General features: G+C 42.0%; 1 protein-coding gene across 1 annotated transcript in view; it reads left to right on the forward strand.

Annotated features, from left to right (window-relative positions):
* Nucleotides 1-1,517: 1,517 nt before the first annotated feature.
* Nucleotides 1,518-13,966, forward strand: part of LOC106577837 (protein TEX261) — a 33,402-nt gene continuing 20,953 nt past the window's right edge. The window contains exons 1-5 of the mRNA XM_014156200.3: nt 1,518-1,731; nt 12,415-12,494; nt 12,836-12,989; nt 13,176-13,243; nt 13,656-13,758. Coding sequence (XP_014011675.1) covers nt 1,662-1,731; nt 12,415-12,494; nt 12,836-12,989; nt 13,176-13,243; nt 13,656-13,758 — 475 coding nt within the window. The 5' untranslated portion in view covers nt 1,518-1,661. The remainder of the gene's footprint in view (nt 1,732-12,414; nt 12,495-12,835; nt 12,990-13,175; nt 13,244-13,655; nt 13,759-13,966) is intronic.

Below are 13,966 nucleotides of genomic sequence, written 5' to 3' on the forward strand. Positions count from 1 at the left end.
ATATTAAACTGTACTTCAAGTCAATATATTAAGACAACCATTTAAGTGTATGCCGTTGAATTTCAATATTTACAGTACCAGTCAAAAGTTTGGACACACCTACTCTTTCAAATGGTTTTTCTTTATTTTATCAAGGTAAAGGGTGGCTACTTTCTATCCTAAATAACTCCCTTGTCCTTGCCAATGACAGACGTACTCATAACATGATGCAGCCACCACCCTGCTTGCAAACAGGATGCATATTTTGGAATATTTTTTTTATCTGTACAGGCTTCCTACCTCTCTGGCAACTGAGTTAGGAAGTACATCTGTATCTTAGTAGTGACTAGGTGCATTGATATACCATATAAGGGGAATTGATAACTTCACTATGCCTAAAGGGATTTTCAGTGTCTGCTACCCTTCTTTGCGAGGCATTCGAAAACCTCCCTGGTCTTCGTGGTTGAATCTGTGCTTGAAATTCACTTCTCATCTGAGACACCTTACAGATAATTGTTTGTGTGGGGTACAGAGACGAGGTTGTCACTCAAAAATCATGTTAACCACTATTATTGCACACAGAGTGCATGCAACTTATGTGACTTTTTAAGTACATTTGTACTCCTGTTCTTACAGTATTTAGGCTTGCCTTAACAAAGGAGTTGAATAATTGACTCAAGAAAAAAATTCTGAAAAAAAATGATACTTTAACATTATGGGTTATTGTGTGTAGATCAGTGAAACAAAATTGCAATTTAATACATTTTAAGTCACCCTATAAGACATCAAAATGTGGAAAAAGTCAAAGGGTGTTAATACTTTCTGGAGGCACTGTACCAGTGAAGGAAAACTACATATACCATCACCAAATTATTTGTACTGTTTCTTTTAAAATTGTGGAAATACCTTATCTCTTATTCTGCACTTCCTTATAGCTGGACATCAAGATCCTTAGTAAGCTCACACAACAGAGGAACTTTATATACTTGGGTTGCTGAGGTGTTGTTGAGCTAAGAGCGCATAGGTGATCTTAACGGTCCTCCAGCTTTTGAAAACGTCTGAAATGGAGGCTGGATGCATGGCACCTTTTGAGTTCACACCTCCACACCCCCCTGCTCTTTGTTAAAAGCACTGAATGGGATAACTGTCACACTTCGACTCTGACACCATTTTAGTGTCTGCTGTGTGCAGTTCACTCATTATTTATTTATTTAATTTAGCTACTTTACTAGGTCTGCTTTTCACTTTCAGCATAAATGTTTTAAAGGTGTTGGTTTAAAAAAAAATGCTGCTACCCCCCTTTGTGTAGGTGTGTGTGTGATGAAATTAACAGAAATAAAATAGCCTATTATTATACTATATTTCTACTATTGTCTCACTACTAATATTTAATAAATTACAGCATGCATGGAAAACCAACAGATAATTGCAACACATTCACTTCTGATAACAATGTATTTGATTAATTTATCTCAGTCCCTCTCTGTGGGAAGCATAGCGGCACAAAAGGTTGCTGCAATTCCTCCTCCGAACAGAACTGGCGCTGTACCCTCAGCGGCACACTGGATCCTTGAGGGGTGGAACTTTGACCATCCATCAGTTAGCTAAATTATTTCCAAGCGTAGCACTCACTGTCACTTTTGTTTTTTCATATGTATGTGTTTTATTTTACATGAAACGAGATGTGGTTTATTTATTTACTAAGTTGGCTGTCGTTGGTGATACAAATATCTTTCGTCACACTAGCAATTGGTGAGTTTACTTGTAACGTTACATGTTGAAGTTGTTAGCATCGCCACATTGCCTTTATTTTCCCATCCGCCTTGTATTGATACCTGTCACTTTGACCTCGGCTCGGAGTGACAAACAATCGACAATGTAGCGGAAGAAAATTTACTCAACTGACTTGCTAGGATAATATTAACCTTGTAGCTAGCAATGCACACAGTGTGGCAAATTCCCATAGCTAACTTGCTAGCGAGCTAAAAGCCAACTCAATCAGGTAACTAGCTAACGTTAGCTATGATTCATGTTCAAGAGGGTTTAAGCGAATCGACTAATACCTTGCGCGTGAAACGTTAGTAACCAGTTATTTGACATTAAACTAACCAACAAGTCGTTGCCTATGTAACGTTAACCACTCATCTCGTATTGCCTCAACCGTTTCATCCACCCTGCAACTTGTGACAAAGCTAACTAGCCATTGTTAGCTTGCTACCGAAATAGCTAACACCTGTACATTGTCATTGGGCCAGTTCGTTTTGCAAGGGCCGGTGCCCCGGGTGGGTGGAGATTATTTTAAAGATTAATGGAATAGTCTAAAAATTGAAACTCCGCCGACCTAGGGCACTGGGCCATGTAAAACAAACTAGTGCTAGTGGCCCATGTTGTTGTTATGCAAGTGGCTGTCTTTTACCACTGTTTACAAAAGTACGCAACGTACTGTAACGTTACTGTATAGCCAATGAACTTAACAGAAAATCAATAGCTGGAGAGGAATATCTAGCACGCAACTGTTGCCCTGTCCTGTCCACGTTGGCACTTTCAGGAACTCATGATGTCATCTCACCTGGCAACGTTGAACCTCTGCCAGCTGGAGCATGCGTACCTGTGGAGGATGGGTTGCAACATTCCATTGCGTCTTGGGCCGAGTCATCAATGATTTATCTACTCAATAAAAAAAGCACATGTCGCCTATATCTCCACCAAATAAATTATAAACTACTGTACAATAAACTATGGGAGATGCCTGGTTTATGCCCTTAAAAAAAGTCTAGTAGGCTTAGCTTTGCAGATGCTTGATACATTATTTTCTTCCTGTGCTACATAAATGTGCGTCTGTAAGCTTAGATGATAATACTAGTTTCAAAGTGATAGTCAGTGAACCTTGTTTTGTCACATAGGCCAAAAAAAATATCTCAATCTTGTTAATACGTATTAACTGTCAATTTAGCAACTCATCAGCAATAACTTAGTCTTTACTAATAACTAGTAAATTAAGATATTCCATGTGGATGTAATGCTCTTTTTTGGTGGCCTCTGGTACATTCTAATAATTCCTTCGTTCCATCCAAATCCACAGAGAAATTATTGAATACTTTGAGTATTTACCTCCCAGATTGGACAAATGTGTTCTGGTATTGTGTTTACAATCTAAATTACTGAAAATATATGAATTCAGAAAGGGAACATTAAGCTTTTAAAAAATATATATTTTACATTTAACCTGTCTTCTCTTGAGATAAAATTATTTCACTGCAAGATATGAATTGACATAACTGTTTGTTCTTCAAATTATGTATTTTATTAACTGAAATGAAATAAATAGCCCAAATTATCTTGGTTTTAGAGCAAAACTATCAAATAACACATGGAATCATGTAGTAACCACACTCTTGGCATTCTCTCAACCAGCTTCATGAGGTAGTTACCTGAAATGCATTTCAGTTAGCCTTAAAAGTTAATTTGTGGAATTTCTTTCCTTCGTAATGCGTTTGAGACAATCAGTTGTGTTGTGACACGGTAGGGTTGGAATACAGAAGATAGCCCTATTTGGTAAAAGACCAAGTCCATATTATGGCAAGAACAGCTCAAATAAGCAAAGAGAAATTAAAATCAAATATTGTTTGTCACATGCGCCGAATACAACATATGTAGACCTTAGTGAAAGGCGTACTTACAAGCCCTTAACCAACAATGCAGTTTTAAGAAAAATACGTGTTAAGTAAAAAATAGGAAATAAAAGGGCAATGCAAATAGTCTGGTTAGCCATTTGATTAGCTGTTCAGGAGTTTTATGGATTGGGGGTAGACGCTGTTGAGAAGCCTCTTGGACCTAGACTTAGCGCTCCGGTACTGCTTGCCGTGCGGTAGCAGAGAGAACAGTCTATGACTTGGGTGGCTGGAGTCTGACAATTCTTAGGGCCTTCCTCTGACACCGCCTGGTGTAGAGGTCCTGGATGGCAGGAAGCTTGACCCCAGTGATGTACTGGGCCGTTCGCACTACCCTCTGAAGTGTCTTGCGGTCGGAGGCCGAGCAAGCCATACCAGGCAGTGATGCAACCAGTCAGGATGCGCTCGATGGTGCAGCCGTCTCCAGAGGGGGAATGGGTTTTGTCATGCCCTTTTCAAGACTGTCTTGGTGTGCTTTGACCATGATACTTTGTTGGTGATGTGGACACCAAGGAACTTGAAGCTCTCAACCTGCTCCACTACAGCCCCGTCGATCAGAATGGGTGCGTGCTGGGTCATCCTTTTCCTGTCATCCACAATCATCTCCTTTCTCTTGATCACGTTGAGGGAGAGGTTGTTGTCCTGTTACCACATGGCCAGGTCTCGGTCTATAGGGAGGAGGTCATTCTCATTGTTGTCTGTGATCAGGCCTTCCACTGTTGTCATCAGCAAACTTAATGATGGTGTTGGAGTCGTGCCTGGCCATGCAGTCATGAGTGAACAGGGAGTACAGGAGGGGACTGTTGAGGATCAGTGTTGAGGATCAGCGTGGAGGATGTATTATTACCTACCCTTACCACCTGGGGGCGGCCCCTCTGAAAGTCCAGGATCCAGTTGCAGAGGGAGGTGTTTAGTCCCAGGGTCCTTAGCATAGTGATGAGCTTTGAGGGCACTATGGTGTTGAACGCTGAGCTGTAGTCAATGAATAGCATTCTCACATAGGTGTTCCTTTTTTCAAGGTGGGAAAGGGCACTGTGGAGTGCAATAGAGATTGCATCATCTGTGGATCTGTTGGGGCAGTATGCAAATTGGAGTGGGTCTAGAGTTTCTGGGATAATGGTGTTGTGGGCCATGCCCAGCCTTTCAAAGCACTTCATGGCTACAGACGTGAGTGTTACGGGTCGGTAGTCATTTAGGCAGGTTACCTTAGTGTTCTTGGGCACAGGGACTATGGTGGTCTGCTTGAAACATGATGGTATTAAAGACTCAGACAGGGAGAGGTTGAAAATGTCAGTGAAGACACTTGCCAGTTGGTCAGTGCATGCTCGGAGTACATTTCCTGGTAATCCAGGAACTAACTGGCCAGCGGGCCTTGTGAATGTTGACCTGTTTTAAGGTCTTACTCACATCCGCTGCGGAAAGCGTGATCACACAGTCATCTGGAACAGCTGGTGCTCTCATGCATGTTTGTGTTACTTGGCTTGAAGCGAGCCTAGACGTAAATTAGCTTGTCTGGTAGGCTCGTGTCACTGGGCAGCTCGTGGCTGTGCTTCCCGTTGTAGTCTGTAATAGTTTGCAAGCCCTGCCACATCCGACGAGCGTCTGAGCCGGTGTAGTATGATTCGATCTTAGTCCTGTATTGATGCTTTGCCTGTTTGATGGTTCGTCAGAGGGCATAGCGGGATTTCTTATAAGCTTCCAGGTTAGTGTCCCGCGCCTTGAAAGTGGTAGCTCTACTCTTTTAGCTCAGTGTGGATGTTGCCTTTAATCCTTGGCTTCTGGTTGGGGTATGTATGTACAGTCACTGCGGGGACGATGTCATTGATGCACTTATTGATGAAGCCAATGACTGATGTATTGTACTCCTCAATGCCATCAGAAGAATTCTGGAACATATTGCAGTTTGTGCTAGCAAAACAGTCCTGTAGCTTAGCGTCTGCTTCACCTGACCACTTTTTTTTTATTTGGCAGAGTCACTGGTGTTTCCTGCTTTAGTTTTTGCTTGTAAGCAGGAATCAGGAGGATCGAATTATGGTCAGATTTTCCAAATGGAGGGAGAGCTTTGTATGTGTGCTTCTCTGTGTGTGGAGTAAAGGTGGTCTGGAGTTTTTTTCCCTCTGGTTGCACATTTACTTGCTGGTAGAAATGAGGTAAAACAGATTTGTTTCCCTGCATTAAAGTCCCCTGCCACTAGGAGCGCCGCCTCTGGATGAGCGTTTTCCTGTTTGTTTATGGCCGTATATAGCTCATTGAGTGCAGCCTTAGTGCCAGCATTGGTTTGTGGTGGTAAATAGGCGGCTACGAAGAATATAGATTTAAACTCTTGGTAAATAGTGTGGTCTACAGTTTATCATGAGAAACTCTACTTCAGGCTACCTCGAGACTTCCTTTGATATTGTGCACCAGCTGTTGTTTACAAATATACATAAGACAAGGGGTGCCGGACTATCAGAGGCTACTGTTCTATCCTGCCGATACAGTGTATAACCCGCCAGCTGTATTTTATTAATGTGGTTGTTCAGCCACGACTCGGTGAAACATAAGATATTAGTTTAACCTCTTTTGGCGCGTGAACCGTTAGTGGGACACCTATAACAACATCCGGTAAATTGCAGAGCGCGAAATTCAAAATACAAAAATCATAATATCGTTAATGAAAATACAAGTGTCATACATCATTTAAAAGCTTAACTTCTTGTTAATCCAACCGCGTTGTCAGATTTCAAAAAGGCTTTACGGCGAAAGCATACCATGCGATTATCTGAGGACAGCGCCCCACCCCAAAATACTTTTTCAACCAGCACAGGCGTCACAAAAATCACAAATAGCGATTAAATAAATCACTTACCTTTGAAGATCTTCCTCTGTTTGCATTCCCAAGGGTCCCAGCTACACAATGAATGGTCGTTTTGTTTGATAACGTCCTTCTTTATATCCCAAAAATGTCCGTATAGTTGTCGCGCTTGATTCAGTAATCCACTCGTTTAACATGCATACAAACTAATCCCAAAAATGACCAGTAAAGTTCATCCAACCAAGTCAAACGATGTTTCTAATTAATCCTCAGGTATTCTAATATCTAAATAAACGATAATATTTAAGACGGAGAATAGTATGTTCAATAGGGAAGATAAATAACGAAGAGCGAGCTCCTCATTCACGAGCCAACAAAACTGCATTTCTAATGAGACACCTTGGAGTTCTTCCAACTACTTGCTTATTTTTCAAAAAACAAGCCTGAAACCCTTTCTAAAGACTGTTGACATCTAGTGGAAGCCATATCACCCAGATTGCAGTTCCTATATACAGTGCCTTGCGAAAGTATTCGGCCCCCTTGAACTTTTCGACCTTTTGCCACATTTCAGGCTTCAAACATAAAGATATAAAACTGTAATTTTTTGTGAAGAATCAACAACAAGTGGGACACAATCATGAAGTGGAACGAAATTTATTGGATATTTCAAACTTTTTTAACAAATAAAAAAACTGAAAAATTGGGCGTGCAAAATTATTCAGCCCCCTTAAGTTAATACTTTGTAGCGCCACCTTTTGCTGCGATTACAGCTGTAAGTCGCTTGGGGTATGTCTCTATCAGTTTTGCACATCGAGAGACTGAAATTTTTGCCCATTCCTCCTTGCAAAACAGCTCGAGCTCAGTGAGGTTGGATGGAGAGCGTTTGTGAACAGCAGTTTTCAGTTCTTTCCACAGATTCTCGATTGGATTCAGGTCTGGACTTTGACTTGGCCATTCTAACACCTGGATATGTTTATTTGTGAACCATTCCATTGTAGATTTTGCTTTATGTTTTGGATCATTGTCTTGTTGGAAGACAAATCTCCGTCCCAGTCTCAGGTCTTTTGCAGACTCCATCAGGTTTTCTTCCAGAATGGTCCTGTATTTGGCTCCATCCATCTTCCCATCAATTTTAACCATCTTCCCTGCCCCTGCTGAAGAAACGCAGGCCCAAACCATGATGCTGCCACCACCATGTTTGACAGTGGGGATGGTGTGTTCAGGGTGATGAGCTGTGTTGCTTTTACGCCAAACATAACGTTTTGCATTGTTGCCAAAAAGTTTGATTTTGGTTTCATCTGACCAGAGCACCTTCTTCCACATGTTTGGAATGTCTCCCAGGTGGCTAGTGGCAAACTTTAAACGACACTTTTTATGGATATCTTTAAGAAATGGCTTTCTTCTTGCCACTCTTCCATAAAGGCCAGATTTGTGCAGTATACGACTGATTGTTGTCCTATGGACAGAGTCTCCCACCTCAGCTGTAGATCTCTGCAGTTCATCCAGAGTGATCATGGGCCTCATCTCTGATCAGTCTTCTCCTTGTATGAGCTGAAAGTTTACAGGGACGGCCGGGTCTTCGTAGATTTGCAGTGGTCTGATACTCCTTCCATTTCAATATTATCGCTTGCACAGTGCTCCTTGGGATGTTTAAAGCTTGGGAAAACTTTTTGTATCCAAATCCGGCTTTAAACTTCTCCACAACAGTATCTCGGACCTGCCTGGTGAGTTCCTTGTTCTTCATGATGCTCTCTGCGCTTTAAACGGACCTCTGAGACTATCACAGAGCAGGTGCATTTATACGGAGACTTGATTACACACAGGTGGATTCTATTTATCATCATTAGTCATTTAGGTCAACATTGGATCATTCAGAGATCCTCACTGAACATCTGGAGAGAGTTTGCTGCACTGAAAGTAAAGGGGCTGAATAATTTTGCACGGCCAATTTTTCAGTTTTTTATTTGTTAAAAAAGTTTGAAATATCCAATAAATTTCGTTCCACTTCATAATTGTGTTCCACTTGTTGTTGATTATTCACAAAAAATTACAGTTTTATATCTTTATGTTTGAAGCCTGAAATGTGGCAAAAGGTCGAAAAGTTCAAGGGGGCCGAATACTTTCGCAAGGCACTGTATTTGCATATCCCATAGGCAAGCATTGAAATGGCCTGTGACCTCAACAACAAAAAATACGGAAAATTTCAAGTTTCTTCAAGTGCAGTTGCAAAAACCATCAAGCGCTATGATGGAACTGGCTCTCATGAGGACCGCCACAGGAAAGAAAGACCCAGAGTTACCTCTGCTGCAGAGGATAAGTTCATTAGAGTTACCAGCCTCAGAAATTGCAGCCCAAATAAATGCTTCAGAGTTCAAGTAACGGACATCTCAACATCAACTGTTCAGAGGAGACTATGTGAATCAAGCCTTCATGGTTGAATTACTGCAATGAAACCACTACAAAAGGACACCAATAATAAGAAGAGACTTGCTTGGGCAAAGCAACACAAGCAATGCACATTAGACCGGTGGACATTTGTCCTTTGGTCTGGAGTCCAAATTGGAGATTTTTGGTTCCAACCGCTGTGTCTTTGTGAGACAGTGTGGGTGAACGGCTGATCTCCACATGTGTATTTCCCACCGTAAAGCATGGAGGAGGAGGTGGTGTGGTGGTGCTTTGCTGGTGACACTGTCTGTGATTTATTTAGAATTCAAGGCGCACTTAACCAGCATGGCTACTGCAGCGATACGCCATCCCATCTTGTTTGTGCTTTGTGGGACTATCATTTGTTTTTCAACAGGACAATGACCCAACACACCTCCAGTCTGTGTAAGGGCTATTTGACCAAGAAGGAGAGTGGTGGAGTGCTCCATCAGATGACCTGGCCTCCACAATCCCCCGACCTCAACCAAATTGAGATGGTTTGGGATGAGTCGGATCGCAGAGTGAAGGAAAAGCCGCCAACAAGTGCTCAGCACATATGGGAACTCCTTCAAGACTGTTGAAAAGCATTCCAGGTGAAGCTGGTTGAAAGAATGCCAAGAGTGTTCAAAGCTGTCATCAAGGCAAAGGGTATCTATTTGAAGAATCTCGAATATAAAATATATTTAGATTTGTTTAACACTTTTTCAAATGGAAAAGGTTGTAAAATTAAGAGAACACATGCTCAATAAAGTTCTGGGTCCATATGTGTTCAGAAAAGAGAGAGAACGACATCAGTTCAATTAGTGCAATAATTTTAATACGTTTTTGCAACTTTTTGTGAATTGCAGTATGTCATTCATAAAAAAGAAAATACTGTTTAACAACTGACCCATATTTCTTCTTTAAGGCTTCAAGCTTCCTTTTAAGAGGCATTTTCTCAGATTGAAGAATGACGCAGGTGTCAATCATGGGTTTTGCTACACAGAAAGCAGCATTTGACCACTCCATTGTCAACACTTGGATTAAATCAGTAGACCTAGATCCGTATCTTTGAAAATATCGTATCATTATCTTTTAAAACAATTCAGTCTGTTTTCTTTTATCAAGTTTTGGACCAGAGTGAGACTGTCTCTCCACTAGCCTACCTATTTATTGTTCCTGCAGTGAAGAGGATTCACCATCTTCATCGAATGTTTTCATAATTTATCTGCAGATAATCGCCAAAAAGCCCACAAGTATGCAAATAAGGGAACCAAATGAAAGGCTTTCTTACCGGTGCGATTCGGTAGGCTGCTGACGAGTCACTCACTTTTAACGTCACTGTCTGGCAAGTCCTGATAGACTTCATATTGAAAATACAAATGAGATCTTTAGTTTACTTGTCCCCATGTGATACCATGGACCAATAACTATGTTGTATGATTTATGAATGGCAAGGATATGACATTGACATTATTCAGTCAGTTTGACACCATTTATAAACTAGTCAAGCTTGCTGCTCTTCTGTAAATAAGAATTTGTTCTTAACTGACTTGCCTAGTTAAAGGTTAAATAAATCAAAAAAATGTTTGCTGTTCATCAATCAATTGAAGACTTAGTTCTCTCAAACCCATCTCCATATGTATTTTTCTTTTCTTTTAATTTCACCTTTATTTAACTAGGCAAGTCAGTTAAGAACATATTCTTATTTACAATGGCTGCCAAACCTGGACGACGCTGGGCCAAATTGTGCGCTGCCCTATGGGACTCCCAATCATGTGACACAGCCTGGATTTGAACCAGGGACTGTAGCGACGCCTCTTGCACTGAGATGCAGTACCTTAGACCGCTACGGCACTCGGGAGCCCTATATAGGGTTTTCAGCCATTACATTCGCCCACATTTGGCTCTGTGTAAACTACAATTGACACTGATTTTAACGTCAATTATCATCGCTCTCTAAACGGTTTTGGAAACATACTGATGTGCCCCTTATCTTTCATGTCACTGAAAAATAATCTTTCAAATAAAATATACAATTATTGTAGCAGTTTTGCACAGATCCAGTGTGCCTCCAGCTGACCAACTGCTCTTCCTCCTCAGCTCACACACAGGTGTTCGGAGCACGCTAGATAGCTAATTGGTGCAGGTGATGGCTACTGTCTGTCTTCTGTAAACGAGCGCTGTAACATGGAGAAATGGCCATGTGGGAACACTAATCCTAACCCTATAAAAGCTGTGTCAATGTACCTTTTTGTTTTTTGAAAATTATTGCTTGCTGATATGAATACGTTCCTTATTTTTCCAAAACATTGCCGCAAGTGATGCGTGTACATTTTTTGTGCAATCGTCGGGGCTCTTAACAAAACTTCCCCTGTCAGAAGATACTATCGTCAGTATGCACCAAAGTAGTGAGGGTCTATGAATGGGGCTATGACCCAGCACTTCTAATGTGCCAGAAAACAATAGGCTAAGTGGATTTTGACTCGTCGTTTCCACAATATATGGGAGGTGCAAATTGACTCACATGGATTATGGAGGAGCATCATGCTTTCCTCCCTCCGTGTGAAAGAATTTGACTGCAACCACAGCGTACACAACACATACACCCAGGTACCGGGAGGCGGGACAGACGGCAGACTGACAGGCACCTGTCCTATCAATAGATCGCTTGAAGATGCATATCGTTCATTCTAGCTGGAGGTCTTGGCAGACTTTTTTTCTGACCTGAGAATTGAAAAGTAGCCTAGTTAATTTAAGTGGAAAAAGTACCCGACTGAAAATGAGTGTGTAACCGGCTGTATAGCCGACAGCCGGCGCTAGTGGAAAACTCTGGTCTGTGCGGACGAGTGGGGGAGTGCCTTGCCTTGCGTGATGAGATGCAGTGTCCTCCTGTGTGCTTGCCTGGGGTGTATCTGCCACCAGCTTCTCTTTGACCTAAATGTTTTGACTTGTTATAGTGCCGTTGTCTCAAGTAGCCTCTTCTGGAAGCATGTTAGTAAAAGTCTGCTTCTATCTAGGCTACCTTCAGTTTTTCAGGGGTTATTTTGGGTCGTGTGTGTTCATCCTCAATTGATCTCATCTCTCGTATGTTACAGTGCAGTCTATAGACGGGCTAACTGACGTCACCAAAACGATGCGCACTATTCAAATGGGACAGAAGTCTGTGTGTTGCGATTCTGAATGGTCAGATAGCTAGCAACTATGACATGAAGATGCCATGTGGAGAATTGTAGGAGTCTCATTTCATCTAGTTTTATCTTATTCTTGACACCATGTCTTGTTTTGAGGTGTTTTTACTGATGGCAAAAATTTGCTAGCTAGCTAACCAATAACTGTAACAATGTATTTGAGAAACAACAAGTGCTCAGTGTGCAAATGTATTTATGTTTTCAATAAACATCGGAGACGAAATGTAGTTGTATGTTAACAGTCTATGCCAACCCCGTCTGTTTTACCTCATAGTGGCGGTTTTGTTGCTAACCAACCCGTCTACGGACAAGCTGGTAATGCATTTGGTTTGTTCTTGTTGTTTATTAGTATGTCTCTCCTCCTCCTCCCCCCCAGCTGCTGGCCTGTATTATTTGGCAGAACTAATAGAAGAATACACAGTTGCCACTAGTCGAATAATAAAGTACATGATTCTGGTGAGTAGTGTCTCTTGACTGATATTAATTCTAACACAATGCAAATGATGACCTCTAGAAGCACTTGTATTTAGAATGTCATGGAAACGGAGGTCTCTAACCACCCAATCTCTCTCCGTCCATTCCCTCTTTTAATAGGGGCTAGGAGTTTTTCCTGGTCACCACTTTACCTGACCAGGAAAAACTCCAAACCCTAGTTATAGCCTAAAAGGTCCTGAGTTTTTCATGATCATGTGATCAGGGAAAACCCCTGGCCCTTATGTCCTGTAACCTTGACTCCCAATCCAGATGTTTTGAAGTACTAGCAGCTAACCCTTGCTCTGTGCATGCATCCTCTCTAGTTCTCCACAGGTGTGCTGTCGGGGCTGTACCTGTTTGAGGGCTTCCCATGGCTGATGATGGGCTGTGGTCTCTTCACCAACCTGGTGTACTTTGGCCTCCTGCAGACCTTCCCTTACATACTGCTGAGCTCACCTAACTTCATCCTCTCCTGTGGTGAGCATCAGAGACAGGCAGCTGCAGAGACAGAAACCAGTGTGTAGTGGGGATAGCTTCTCTATGTATAGACGTCTATGTACAATATGCTGGGACAGTAGTGTTTACCTGATCACGCGATCTGATACATGTTCAGGAGTTTTAACATTCTCTCTCTCGCTCTCTGCCTGTCTCTCTCACTTACAGTATTGGTGGTGCTGAACCACTACATGGCCTTCCAGTACTTTGCAGCAGAGTATTACCCCTTCTCAGAGGTAAGCTTAGGTCACACACTCTAAGGTAAGCCTAATCTGTGTTGATCACTCCTGAGCTCCAATGAGCAAAGTATTGCAGGGTACATATTAATTTATTCACTTGACACAATGGAAGGGAGATGGCTCATACCTCACCAAGGAAAAGATGGTTGCTATGAAATAGAAAGCTCTGATTAGTTGGTCGGCCAGTCAATCAAGAAACCAAATTATTTTTTACGAACAGTCAATATAACACTACTAGGACTTGAAATTAGGAGCTGACCAGGCAAAACTCTCAGCCCTAGTTATTAGCTCTAAGGCCCAGAGTTTTACCTGGTTAGGAAGAAATCCTGGTCTTGCCTTGTACCCATGTGTCTCCTCACCTTCCATGTCTCCTCTCTCCTCACCTCTACCTCTTCTTCTATCCCTGAAGGTCCTTGCGTACTTCACCATCTGTCTGTGGATTATCCCCTTCTCGTTCTTCGTGTCACTCTCTGCTGGGGAGAACGTGCTTCCATCCACCATGCAGCAAGGAGGTGAGCTCTATGATACTGTTCACCTTGTGGTTGGACGAACCAGGTCGTCTTAATACTATTCACCTTATGGTTGGACCAACCAGGTCGTCGTAATCAATCAAATGTATTTATAAAGCCCTTTTTACATCAGCTGATATCTCAAAGTGCTGTACAGAAACCCAGCCCAAAACCCAAAACAGCAAGCAACGCAGCTGTAGAAGCACGGTGG

This window comes from Salmo salar, chromosome 18 (assembly GCF_965601325.2).
Source record: "Salmo salar chromosome 18, fSalSal1, whole genome shotgun sequence".
NCBI classification, from domain to species: Eukaryota; Metazoa; Chordata; class Actinopteri; order Salmoniformes; family Salmonidae; genus Salmo; species Salmo salar.